General features: G+C 37.8%; 1 protein-coding gene across 1 annotated transcript in view; it reads right to left on the reverse strand.

Moving 5' to 3' along the window:
- Positions 1-291: 291 nt before the first annotated feature.
- MTERF1 (mitochondrial transcription termination factor 1) overlaps positions 292-14,892 on the reverse strand; it is a 113,638-nt gene continuing 99,037 nt past the window's right edge. The window contains exon 4 of the mRNA XM_084976990.1: positions 292-516. Coding sequence (XP_084833116.1) covers positions 407-516 — 110 coding nt within the window. The 3' untranslated portion in view covers positions 292-406. The remainder of the gene's footprint in view (positions 517-14,892) is intronic.

The raw sequence follows: 14,892 nt of genomic DNA on the forward strand, positions 1-14,892 counted from the left end.
GTTATTTGTCAAATTTAAAATTTGAGAGAGTATCACTTTAATGAATACATTATTTTTATCTTGGGTCTGCTGAAAGTCCTTCAGCGTAGCACTAGGTAGGGGAAAATCATGGAGTTTGGGGGAAGGGTCAATTCCTACATAGCAAAGAATCACAGTAAATGTTCAAGGAAAATGACCACATATTATTATCTCATAGCTCCACTAAGAAGAAGAACTTGTGGCATCTCAAATTCACCCTTATAGAGGAACTTGCCTAATTCTTACTGGACTTGACCACTTTTCTCCCTAGAACAAGCAATAGAATAGTCACAGTGTAGGTTCAGGGTCTTAGAGTCAGAAGATGTCACAGAAGGTGTCACTTATTACAACCTCCCACTCAGGACAGCAACCCTATCAGAGCCAGTCATTATTTCAACAAATATTTTGAGTACCTACTACGCACCAACCACCACACCAGGCTCCATCGATGCATTCTAAACAAGACAGTCAAGGACTCCATCTCATGAAGATAACAGTCTAATGGGTGAGACAAAGGACAAGTAAATACATGAAATAATTACAGATTGAGAGACAGTTCATGAAGGAAATCAACAGATGCTGAGATAGAGAACAGCAGAGGAGAAAAGAAATCCAACAAACCACAGACAGGGTGGTCAGGAAAATCCTCTCTATAAAAGTAACATTTAAACTGCCTTGTGAAAATAAATGTGCTATGCAACGAGCTGAGGAAACACTATTCCAGTTAGAGGAAATAGACAGTGAGAAGATTCTTAAGGTAAATATCTGGAGTGCAGTGAGGAAAGGAAAGGAAGTAAGGCTAAAGACATGGGCAGAGGTCAGTTAATGCATCCCTGTTGACCATGATAAGGAGTTTGAATTTTATCTTAAATGCAGTAGGAAGACTTTCAGCAGAGGGGTGATAGGATGTGATATATACTGAAAGGGTAGTCCACCATACACCAACTCCCACGGCATTGCAATGTCCCTGTATAAACAGGCAAGTACCACTTTCTTCAGAAGCTCTAGAGTCTTCGTGGCCCATGTGATTACCATATTTTCTAAAAAGTAAGAATATGTGCATAAAGTTCATAGTAGTTCCATTAGTAGCTGCAGTAGTAGCAACATGGCTAGTATTTGTTGTGCTTCTTAATATGACAAGCAACATTTCAAAGTTTTTGCATGTGTTAGTTTGCCTAATTCTCACAATCCAATGAAGTAAGGTCGAATTTTATTCCTATTTTACAGATGAAGAAAATTAAGCAGCTTGTGGAATCAAGTAAACTCTTTCTATTTCAATGATATCTGTTCTTATCTATATTAATTCCTTCCTCCTACTTTTTTGGGGTTTAATTTGATCTTTTTTTCCCTAGATCCCTGAAATGAATGCTTACAAAATAGACCATCAACCTTTCTACTTTCCTAACATATACATTAATTTTCCTTTAAGCACTGCTTAAATGCATCCCACAAACCTTGGGGGTTTTTGGTGGTTATTATCATAATTCAGCTCAAAGTGTTTTCCAGTATCCACTGCAATTTATTATTTGATCCAAGGTAAATCAAGAAGTATTCCACAGGGAGATCAAGATGGCAGAGTAGGAAGATACTGGACTAACCTCCCCTCCTGAACACATCTAAACTGCAACTATGTATAGAGAGACTTTTACTGAAATTGACCTCAGAACTAGCAGAACAGCTGTTCTACAGCCAAGGCCATTAAGCAAGAGTCACACGGAGTATGGATGGAAAGGAGGAGAAGCACTCTGGTCAGGACCCATGCCCATAGCAGGGAACACAGAAGAGAAGGGGAATATCACAGGCTAGGGGATCCTTACTGGGGGGTCAAGTGATTTAAGCCACATATTAGACACCCCAGCCCTGGGGTCCACACCAGGAAGATGAGTCAGTGATGAATTTGAAAAACAGTGGGGCTTACTGGGGAGGCTATGAGAAACCAAGACTCTGCTCTTGAAGACAGTGTACACAGAGTTGCTTACTCCAAGTCAGGGAGTGGAAGTAGCAGATTGAAAATTACCTGGGACTCTGGTCTGTTTGCCAGGACCACCACAGTGTACCCTCCAGCCCATGCTTGGCTCCTGATCCAGGCCCTCTTGCTCTGACACTACATCAAGCAGAGGCTACCATTGCCATTGAGAGGCAATGGAGGGAACAGAGCCGGCTTGGACCCTGTTTCTTTTTTTTTTTAGGGCCGCACCCATGGCATATGGAGGTTCTCAGGCTAGGAGTCTAATCAGAGCTGTAGCTGCTGGCCCACACCAGAGCCACAGCAATGCAGGATCTGAGCTGCGTCTGTGACCTATACCACAGCTCACGACAACGCCAGATCCTTAACCTACTGAGAGAGGCCAGGGATCAAACCCACAACCTCATGGTACCTAGTTGGACTCTTTAACCACTGAGCCAGGACAGGAACTCCTGGACCCTGTTTCTGGCCAGGATGGAAGCTGCCATTTCCAGCTTGCACACTGCACACACTCCAAAGAGAGTGAAGCTAGCTGCAGGGCAGAAACCATCATCTCAGGAACACACACGCCTATGCACACTTGGAAGGGAGTGGGGCCAAGTCTGTAGTGTAGCATCAACCCCTCCAGCCCCAATCAAGTCTCCAACCAAGGTACACATATTGTGAAACCAAAAAAGAAGTGGTTTCCCAAGCCCTCAGGCCCCAGGCACATCTCAAACCAAGACAAAGACTGCCATCACATTTGGGAGAAACTCAACTCCCTCATGCCCCATACTCTATATAGCCCCATTCCTGCTGCTGATAGGGTACTGAAAGCCATTAAGCACAGGAGAAGCTCTGGCTTACAACTGGCTCTGGCTCTATCTTGCCCAACTCCAGCCCTGCCTCTCACCAAGACAGTGGCTACCAGCACAACCCAGGGGAAGATGCAGCCCATGCTCACTTCAGATCTAGCTCTCCCACCCAAGCCACTGGGCACATACAGACTACATAGGGATGTTCCCAAAAGGACGCAAGGCTGGGATAAGGTAATGGCTTCACTTAATTTTATAGAGATAAAGAAAGTCTAACAAAATGAGAAGACAGAGTAATATGTTTCAAATGAAAGAACAATAAAAAAATCTTTAAAAAAACCCTAATGCAACAAATTTAAATAATCTACCTGATAAAGAATGCAAAGCAATAGTAACAAGAAGGCCAACTGAACAGGGGAAAGAATAGCTGAACACAGTGAGAATTTTAACATATATATATATATATATATGTCAAAGAAGAATCAGTCGGAACTGAAGAATACAATAACTTGAAATGAAAAATACAGAGGGAATTAACAGATTAGTTGTTACAGAAAAACACATAAGCAATCTGGAAAATAGAATAATGGAAATCACACAATAAGAAGAGCAAAATGAAAAACAAATTTTAAAAAATGAGAATAGTTTAAGGGACCTCTAAGACAACATCAAACATAACAAAATTCACATTATAGGATTCCTGGAAGAAGAAAGAGAGAGAATGTCAAAATGTATTTGAAAAAATTATGGCTGAAAACTTCCCAAACCTAATGAAGGACACAGATATCTAGGTATAGGAATCAAAGAGAATCCCAAACAAGATGAACTCTAAGAGACCCACGCCAAGAAATTTAATTAAAAGGACAAAAATTAAAGAGCAAATTCTAAAGGCAGTAAGAGAAAAACAAATAGTCAAATACAAGGGACACTCAAAAGGATATCCAGCTGGCTTTTTAGCAGAAACTGTGCAGGCAAAATGGGAGAGGCATGATATATTTAAAATACTGAAAGGAAAAAAAAAAAAAAAAACCGTAACCTAGAATACACTACCCAGCAAGGTTATCATTCAGAACTGAAGGAGGGATAAAGAGCTTCTCAGACAAGCAAAAACTGAAAGAATCCATCATATTAAACCAACCTTACAAAAAGTGCTAAAGGGTCTTCTTTAGGTGAAAAAGAAAAAGGCTACAATAAGAAATGAGAAATTATGGGAAGGGAATAATCCCACTGGTAAAGGCAAATATATAGTGAAGGCTGTGGATCAACAACCTAAATAATCTAGTGTGAAGGCTGAAAGACAAAAACCAACTACAACTACAACAAACAGTTAAAGGGTATACATAAAGATATAAAATATTGCATCAAAAACACAAAACATGGGAAGAGTTTTTAAAAATGTCAAGCTTTTAGAATGTGCTTGAATCTAAATGACTATCAGTTTGAAACAAGTACATATAGTTATAGGTCAACATATATGAACTCCATGGTAACAACAAATAGATACACAACCACATTAGATATACAAAAACTAGAGAGAAAAACAAAACAAAACAAAAAACAAACATAGAACTAAATAAAATCACAAAACCACAAGGGAACAGACAAAAAGAAGGAAATAATAGAGAAGAACTGCAAAAACAACCAGAAAACAAATAACAAAATAGCAGTAAATACATACCTATCAATATTTATTTAAATGTCAATGAACTAAAGGCTCCATTTAGTCACATAGGGTGGCTGACTGGATTAAAAAACAAAAACAAAAAAACTAAGGCCAACCTATATGCTGCCTACAAGAAACTCATTTCAAAGCCAAAGACACACATAAACTCAAAGTGATGGGAAAGAAAAAGATTTTCTATGCAAATGGAAACGACAAGAAAGCTGGGGCAGTGGTATTCATACCAGACAAAGTAGACTTTTAAAATAGAGTCTATAATAAAAGACAAAGACGGGCACTATACAATGATAAAGGGATCAACATTAGAAGAGGATATAACATTTGTAAAGATATATGCACCTAATATAGAAGTGCCTAAATATGTAAAGTAAATATTAACAGACATAAAGGGAGACATTTACAATACAATAATAATAAGGGACTTTAATATTCCATTTACATCAATGGACAGATCATCCAGACAGAAAAACACTAAGGAAACAATGACCTTAAATGACACAGGGCCTGTTGAATTGGGCCTTTCAGTATTTAGAAATATCTATTTTTATTTTCAGTAATTTTTTTTGCCTTAAAATCTATTTTGGTATTATAGCCACAGTAGCTCACTTTGGGTTAGTGTTTACATGGTATATCTTTTCTATCATTTTACTTTCAATCTATCTGTTACCTATTATTTAATGAATAGCTTCTATAAAAAGGACATCGTTGGGTCTAGTCTGACAATATTTGTCTTTTATTCGGCGTGTTAGTCAAGTTGCACTTAATATAATTACTGATGTACTAGGTTTTGGCTATCTTTTGATATTTTTCCCATATTGTCCCCATCTGTTTCTGGTCTTTATTCTGCCTTCTTTTGGATTAATCAAATATGGTTTTAGTTCCATATTTAGCTCCTCTATTGGCTTTGTATGTTATTTATTTGGTGGTTGCCCTAGAGATTGCAATATCTCTTTCCTTTCCTCCATCACAGCTCATAACTAAGGCAGAAAAGCATTGCATTGTTCTATTATCTCTGGTGCACTTCAGGACTAGTATTTATGTCTTCCAGAATATCATGTGGTGTTTTCATCAATGTACAGCAATTAAATGGATAGCTTTTTTCCTCTCTGAGTCTCATTTTTCCAGGCAACTCCATTAACTGTAGATTCCCATAATTTTAGGAAAATCCTTTCTGTCTTCTTCATGCAAGATATTGTAGACACATGCATTAACCAAGCCTTCTCACTTACACTGCAGGTGTTGACATTTCCCAATATAAATATGTTTCCATCATGACTTACCACAAAAAGGAAACCATCTAATGCCTGAGGTAAAAGTGGTCCTATGGAGTCTTTATCAATACCTTCCTGTCCTGTAGAACATACATCAGCTTCCTAAACATCATCTTCATAATTCTTGAATGACTGTGAGCCAGATTCACACTTTTACCCTTTAATGATGCACCAAACTTAGAATAGTTAACTCCTTTCCTCCCTCTTGCCCTTTGTGCTACTCTTGCCATATATTTTACTTCCACATGTTATAAAACTCGAGACATCTTATCTCTGAAGAGCAGCTTCATGTATAATATTAACATCATAGCACAAGAAAGAATCTCTAGAGATTTTATACTTTTAAGCAATTGAACATCTAACTCATCTAAGATCAAAAGTTGTCTAAGCTCCTGAACATCTCCACAACCTCCCTTAACAACAATTTCCAATATTCTGAGGTTGACAGTGATAAGTTAAATATCATATATTTGATTGCAAAACAGATTCTATAGGAGTAGGGAGAGATGAGACATACTAGGTTAAGTCTGAAGTCCCATTTAAGTCCCAAGAGTCGACTTGCTGAGAAGGCATAGTCTTGGTCAAACAGTATGATGTATTCTTAAATTCTGAGAAAATTGATGTATAAATAGAAGAAACTTCTTATTATAAGAGTCTACCTGGATAATATCTGGTAGTTTGCAAATTCTCAAAAAGAAGTAAAATTTAAAATGAACAGCATTTGGGTGTATTCAATTATTGCTAATTACCCAGTTTTTGGAGAGGAGGTCATTTGCTTTTTATAACTAATCTAAAGTTATTCTCCTACGAATAGACCTACCTTCAAAGGATAAATGCATATCATCAAGTGATATACACAAACTGCATAATCATCTCATCCCATTGTGAAATAAAATTATAAAGAGTAAGAATTTCTTTTTTTTTCTTTTCTTTTTTTTTTTTTTTTCTTTGCTCCTCAGGGCCGCACTTGCAGCTTATGGAAGTTTGTAGGCTAGTGGTCAAATCGGAGCTACAGCTGCTGGCCTACACCACAGTGACATGGGATGAGTGAGGCCAGGGGCTGAACCGGCATCCTCATGAATACTAGTCAGATTCATTTCCATTGCACCACAACAGGCACTCCCAGAAGTATTTAATAATCAAATTTTCATCCCATGGAGTAAAGCCAAACAACTAATACTTACATGTGAGTAGACATATTAGCCATTACTTGAAAACTTAAGAATCAAATATGGAAAAATCTGCAACCAAAGCAGCAGTGGGGAGTTCCCTTCATAGCTCAGTGGTTAATGAACCCGACTAGCATCCATGAGTCTGCGGGTTTGATCCCTGGCCTCGCTCAGTGGGTTAAGGATCTGTCATTGCCCTGAGCTATGGTGTGGGTCGCAGACGCAGCTCAGATCCCATGTTCCTGTAGCGTAGGGGTAGGAGGGCAGCTACAACTTCGATTCAACCCCTAGCCTGGGCCGTAGGTGTGGCCCTAAAAAGCATTTAAAAATAGTAATAATAATAAATAACAAAGTGGCAATGCATAATGAGTATGTTTGCTCTTCCTTGAACACTCAAAATTCAGCTCTACTGCTGGCAAAGCATAGCTGTGATAAAGCACCAAATAACAAAGTCATATTTCAATGTCATTCATAATTTAAGGCTGGAAATTTTACCTCTTTTGGAAGTTGCAATTAACCAGCTATATCATAATAGTTGAATAAGAGCAAAATCATTTGACTATTACCCTTTCATATTAATTAAGGATTAAGATTACTTATGACACATCATTTTGTGTTCTCCAATGGTTCTGATGAAATCACCATTGCTTTCATGTAAGATATTAAATAGATGACTGGTCCTTGGAAAACCTTCTAAGTTTAATTTGTAACTGGCATGTGGTTCTTTGGAGATTTGCCCTCTAAAAATCTGATAATTAACCATGCGCATGCAAGCATTTGCTTTTATATGAGCGTTAATTACATGTTTATCAATACTAATAATTAATCCTTTTTTCTTCTTTCTTAATACTGCTTTGATTTCAGACTGGGAATGTCATGGGTTCCATAATGACTTACAGAGTATACATTGACACATCAAATTAAGGCAGTTATAATTTCAGTCACTTAGGTACTCATATGGGAAATGGCAGAAAGATCTTCAGCTGTTATAAACACAGTTTGGTTCCCACTTGTATTTTCATAGCAAGCATCTAGATCCTTCATATTTTTATATATTAGCAAGTCAGAGGATATAGAGGTCCTCTTCAAAGTGTCTCCACTTATCATTTTCATTGTTATGGTGTTCAAAGTGCCAGTTATAAGGCTTTCTCTCCAAACTGTTGAGAGACTGGCTTATTTTCAATCCAAGAATGCACAATGATAGGGGTTACATGGAACTGCCTTATCTAGCATTCCTAATAGATACCACAAACTATTCAGCTAAGATTTGTTGACTTGTCCCCCTGACAAGTCAGCAGAGCTCAAAGCCCAAGTCACCAATACAGTACCAGGCATTTGATTCAGAGCAGGACTCAACACTCCCAGGTGTAAGTCTGACCAGACCACTCTACCACATTTGATACACTCATGATTAACCTCATTTGTGGCTGCCAATCTTAAACAGGCAGGCAGGGGCCTGCAAAGGATCTTAAGCGAACTCTCAGCCACACTTCCCATAAGTCTGCCCTTATTTAGATAGCCATGCAGATGGACATATCACAAAATGTGCTCATGATATGAAAATGTGCCAAAAGGAACAAGCAAATCCCAACTTCAGTTTAAAGTCAAAGGTAGGAATGTGGATATGATCCAGGGAAATTTAATGCTGAGTAGGCTCAGTGGAGAGACATTTAATCATTCATCTAACCAACTGGCCTTCAGAAGGGTTCCAAAGGCACTGACCCCAGGCACACTTTATTTTTGCCCCAAGCACTGCGGACACTGAGACAAAAAGCATGGAGCAGGGAGTGGGCTAGTAAGACATGAGGATAACTGTGGTGTTATTTGGGTGGTTGGAGACATTGTTTCCTTGTATATAAACTCATCTATTTAAATTACATCAAAGATAAGATATTGCATTCTTTTGGAGTCAAGTGCAGTTCCTTTCAATAAATCTTCATTTTAGAACTACCTAAAGTTCTATTCCAATGCCTCGATTCTAAATTTGGAAAAAGGTCCTTTGTATGAAAGTGCTTCTTAAAAAATTACCTCCTAATAAAAACTATTTGCCCATTTTTTTGGCACCGTAGAAGTTGAGAGCTCCCCCACCATAATATTTAATAGCCCCTTCCAAGCTACCCCAAATAAACATAAAATCCTAAGTAAACCACTGGGTTGGTTCTTCAAATAGTACAGGAAATTCTCTTGTTCCCCTTTCCTGACAGCCACCCAAGCACGTCCTATATGGAAATTTCCTCTTTCTTTTTCTTCATTTTCTCTTCTGTCCATCTCTATGTCTCTTAAAATTTTCTCATTCCAAATAGAAATCTGTAACTAGCTTCCTTCAAAGTCTCTGCTATAAACAAGTATGCATTAGTAAAGAAAGAAAAATTTTACTGGCCATATCCCAAATCTCAACATCTTTCCTTTCTCTTTTTTCTAAGGATGTGACACAATACAGTACAACACAATATAATGTAATACAATAAAGATATGATACAATATTTCTATTACTATTACAATATAATGTCACATAGTGACTATGAGGTTGCAATCATCAAATGGGGACAAAAATATACCTAGCAGGATGGGTCACTATGATTGGACTAACCTTCAATCTTTCAAAGATGAGGCTATAGTTACTATGGTAACATACCATATTCTGGGTATGCTTAACATGTTATCTCCTACAGATAGCCTTGCCAGGTGCCAGTCAACCAGCAGAAAGACAGATACTGGGCAAGAAAGGACAAATCTCCTCTGAGTCCCTACAGCATTTTATTTGTGCTACTAATTCATCATTTCATATATTACATTAGTGTTAATAATTAGTATGCCACTTCCCTCCCTAGATTATGAGCTATCTGGGGTCAAAACTTATAACATATTTATATTATCTGATTATTTCTTCACACAAAGCTCAACATGTAGAATTTACCAAAATTATGTGTTGAACGAATAAATGTCATAAATTAAGACAACCTCTTTTAAAAGGAACCTCTACACCAGACTGGTTGTCTTTTGAAAGGAAGAGGGGAGATCTGATTTAGCTGAAAAGAAAGATGAGATAATGTGAAATCAGAAAAAGAAGAAAATGGAGAAAACAAATGTATTTTTTCCCCGAGATATCAGCTTTATGACCTAATGAAACATACATGTTATCATGAATATGATAACTATGAAAGTCCTGGCCTTCCAAGAGTAGAGCCTGGAGAAATGGCCAAAGCTACTAACTTGAGCCAACAGTTGTGGTGAACTAGAGGAATTCACAATAGTCTATCTGTCATCTTGGTTTTATATGTCAGTGGGCCCACTATGCATAGTAAAGAAATGAGAACTTAGTACATTCTTCAAAATAAGAAGGTCTCCTGAGTGAGAAGTACCTGCTCCTACTTTCGTCTCTTTCTCCAGCTTCCAGCATTTGAACCCAAGAGATCATCAACAAGACCAACACTAATTTCATGACAAGGAAGAAACAAGGGCCACCTATCATGGGAGCCACAAGGCCTCAGAATCACATCATTGAAGCTAGTGTTAAAAAAGGACCTGGACATGTAAGACAAGACAGCATCAAACTCCTAGAAGAAAACATAGGCAAAACATTCTCTAACAAAACATTACAAATGTTTTCTCAGGTCAGTCTCCCAAAGCAACAGAAATTAGAGCAAAAATAAACCAATAGGACCTAATCAAACGGACAAGCTTTTGCACAGCAAAAGAAACCATCAAAAAAAAAACCAAAAGGACAACTTACAGAATGGGAGAAAATAGTTTCAAATGATGCAACTGACAAAGGCTTAATCTCTAAAATATACAAACAACTTAAATCAACAGCAAAAAAAGCCAAAACCCAATGGAAAAGTGGGCAAAAGACCTGAATAGACATTTCTCCAAAGAAGATATACAAATGGCCAACAAGCACATGAAAAAATGCTCAACATCCCTGACTATTAGAGAAATGCAAATCAAAACTACTATGAGGTACCACCTCACACCATTCAGAATGGCCATCATTAATAAGTCCACAAATAACAAATGCTGGAGAGGTGTGTGGAGAAAAGGAAACCCTCCTGCACTGTTGGTGGGAATGTCAGTTGGTACAACCACTATGGAAAACAGTATGGAGGTACATTAGAAAACTATACATAGAACTACCACATGACCCAGCAATCCCACTCTTGGGCATATATACAGACAAAACTTTCCTTCAAAAAGACACATGCACCCGCATGTTCATTGCAGCTCTATTCACAATAGCCAAGACATGGAAACACCCTAAATGTCCACCAACAGATAATTGGATTAAGAAGATGTACTGTTTATACACAATGGAATACTACTCAGCCATAAAAAAGAACAAAATAGTACCATCTGCAGCAACATGGATGGAACTAAAAGACTCTCATCCTGAGTGAAGTAAGTCAGAAAGAGAAAGACAAATACCATATGATATCACTTGTACATGGAATCTAACACATGGCACAAATGAACCCTTCCACAAAAAAGAAATTCATGGACTTGGAGAACAGATTGCCAAGGGGGGTGAGGGGTGGGATGGACTGGGAATTTGGGGTTATCAGATGCAAACTATTGCCTTTGGAATGGATAAGCAATGAGATCCTTTTGTATAGCACTGGAAACTGTATCTAGTCACATATAATGGAGCATGATAATGTGAGAAAAAGGATGTATAGATGTATGTATGACTGGGTCACCTTGCTGTACAGTAGAAAACTGACAGAACACTGTAAACCAGCTATAATGGAAAAAAATCATTAAAATAAAAAAAAGTTTAAATAAAAGGACCTGGACAAAGACGTATTCTGAGAAGTCACCTTAGTCCAAGAAATAGCACCAACTAGAATAATCAGGACTGGATTTCAAAATAGGTAGTACCCAAACAACTGATAATTTTCTTTTCATCTGTAAGCAATGACTGATTGCTGTTTTTGTTCTCTGAAGCCTGAATTCACCTGAAACATGTCTGTCTTTGTTTAGGCTAGGTAGCTTAAACAATATATATTTATTTGCCACAGTTGTAGAGACTGGGATGCCCAAGATTAAGGTACCAGCAGATTTGTGTCTGGTGAGAGCTCTCTTCCTGGTTTGCAGACAGCCACTTTTATTTTCCCTTTTTTTTTTTTTTTTTTTTTTTTTTTTGGCTGCCTCGTGACATATGAATTTCCTGGGCAAGTTCCAAGCAGCCGTTGTGACCTACACTAAAACTGCAGCAATGCCAGATCCTTTTAATTCACTGTACTGAGCTGGGGATTGATCCTGCGTCCTGGCATTGCAGGGACGCCACTGATTCCACTGTGCCATATCAGGAACTCCAGCCACTTTCTTGCTGAATCCTCACATGGCAGAGATCATCTCTCTTCTGTCTCTTCTTATAAAGGCACTAATCTCATTCTTGATAGTGCCACCCTCATGACCTAATTACCTACCAAAGCCCCATCTCATTGAAGATTAGGACTTCAACATTTGAAATGGAGGTTGGGAAAGGGACAGAAACAGACACAAACATTCAGTCTCTAGCAGTGTGTGGGTAAATTAAAGGATTTTTCCATCCTTAGTCATTAAGAGAGAAGGGCTTTAGAAAAGTCTCCACTGTTCAAAATTGGTCCTTCACGATCTGAAAATCAGATCCCTGGAAGAGAAAACCTAAGGCCTACTTTTGAAGCCAAGGGTATAGAACATAAGCCTCCTTTGGTTCCTTTCCAAGAGATCCCTTCACAGTTATTCTAATTCACACTTTGGCCTCTTTCTCCACCCTCCAACATTTGAATCCCAATCTCTCTTCTGTCTCCTCTTATAAAGCACTAATCTCATTCTTGATAGCACCACCCTCATGACTTAATTACCTACCAAAGCCCCATCTCATTGAAGATTAGGGCTTCAACATTTGAAATAGGGGTTGGGGAGGGGGCAGAAACAGTGCCTCCAATGACCACTCACAAAACCAGTAGAATCATAGGCAATTTACCCTCTCTGAATATAATGTCTTATAGGCAATTTACCCTGTCTGAATATAATGGCTTATCAAACACAAGTCTCACCTCTCCAGAATAAGGAGGGAAACATATAGATCACAGTGTTGTTAATGTTTTGCTCACTCATGTTCAATGAATTATCAGGAGGAACTAATTCAATGAGTAGAGCTTCAAGCCACAAGCCAAACACAATACTGGTCAAAAATAACACTTAAATCCCTGGCACAGTAAAAACTTTCAACTAAGACAATGGTTAACAAATAATAAATAATTTTCTAAGAAACTCTAGGAGAGAAATGCAAAGTCTATGCAAGTTTGAGCATATTTTCCTTTAACCCTTTCCCAGAAATAAATTTATTGAAAAAATAATTTGCAAGTGTCATCCAGAGTCAGAGACAACTAAACTCCACCCATGAAAATTAACATTAGTGGCAAAATCACTGTAGGGATTTCAGGAGCCACACATGTTTATTTTATATTTTTTAATGCCAGCAAACCAAACATGAACACTAAAGTGTGAAAGAAAAATTTTAAGCTGATTTCAAATCACAGGCATATGTTTGGCTGGAAAAACACATTGAGGAACAAACACTTCAAAGGAAAATCCTTTAGAAATGGAATCACTGGCACTAGACTCACAGCCTGTTAAACTGTTTGACCAAAAAGACTGCTTCAAGAATCCTCAGCTCCTACTCCTACAACCAAAGCAGGAATATTTGGAAGAAGTCCTGAAACCGTAACTTCACTTGTGACACAATCCCTTTTCCATAACTCTGGCCAAAGAGTCTAACTCTCCAAAGAACCAAGAATCAAGAAACCTCTTGCTCTTGATGTATCTCCCAAATGAAAAGGACTTCCCAAAGGTGATTAATTATGATACAAATAAAATTCAAAACTACTCCACAACTTGGAGAAGAGACTTGTGGTTGCCTGATGGGAGGGGGAGGGAGTGGGAGGGATCGGGAGCTTGGGCTTATCAGACACAACCTAGAATAGATTTACAAGGAGATCCCGCTGAATAGCATTGAGAACTATGTCTAGATACTCATGTTGCAACAGAAGAAATGATGGGGGAAAAACTGTAATTGTAATGTATACATGTAAGGATAACCTGACCCCCTTGCTGTACAGTGGGAAAATAAAATTTAAAAAAAAAAAAAAAACTACTCCACAGATGCAACATTCGTTTTGATACTCATAATGTTATTAATTTTGAGTTATTTTCTTGTAGGCTCATTTCCACATCATCTTTCAGACTACTGTGTGTATGTGTGAGTGTGTGTGTACATATACTAACATGTATATAAAAAAAGAACTTCAACTCAGGACTTAAAATCAATGACAATTTTTAAACCACTTGATGGAAAGTTTGAGAAAACTTTTGTCTCTCATTTCTTTTGTTCCACCGATCAAGTATATATTTAATTCTCTATGTTTATTGAATAAGTTTAGATGGAAGAAGCAAGTAGTAGAGGATGAGAATAAATTCTGCATCCAAAGAGTGTCATTTGTAATATAAATTACACTTGTGAACATAAATTATACATAGAAAAGCCATTATATACATACATGTATATTTCTGGGTGTTTACATTCCGCATAAGATGACTAAGAGGGGACAATTTCCATATCTCTAGGTGCCAGAAGCATTGAAAGCACTTAATTATAGATAAATAATTTTCAGAAGTTTCTCAGAACCAATCCTTTTCAAAATACTATAGTAATGTGCATGAAATTCACCTTTCATCCCTATAAATTAATAAATGTACATTACCCATATACGAAGAAAATTTCTCTGGGATGCTAAGTAGTTTCACTACTATTTTCTGCACAAAAGCAAGTGGCATTTTCTGTTTTACTTTCCACCAGATTGTGAGAGGCAGTTTTCTCCTTCTAAAGCTCACATGAATTTTCATTCATCCAGGCTGCTATGTCTTCTGCCCTGCTCTCTGGAAGGCCTCAGGCCTAAGGAATTTTGAGGCATCAAAAACTTTAGCACAGAACCTCTAGGAGTCAAATAAC

The sequence above is a fragment of the Sus scrofa genome, chromosome 9, assembly GCF_054392235.1.
Source record: "Sus scrofa isolate SSC_HxYL_T2T_F1_AM1 chromosome 9, Sscrofa_HxYL_maternal_Yorkshire_Landrace_v2.0, whole genome shotgun sequence".
In the NCBI taxonomy this organism is placed as follows: Eukaryota; Metazoa; Chordata; class Mammalia; order Artiodactyla; family Suidae; genus Sus; species Sus scrofa.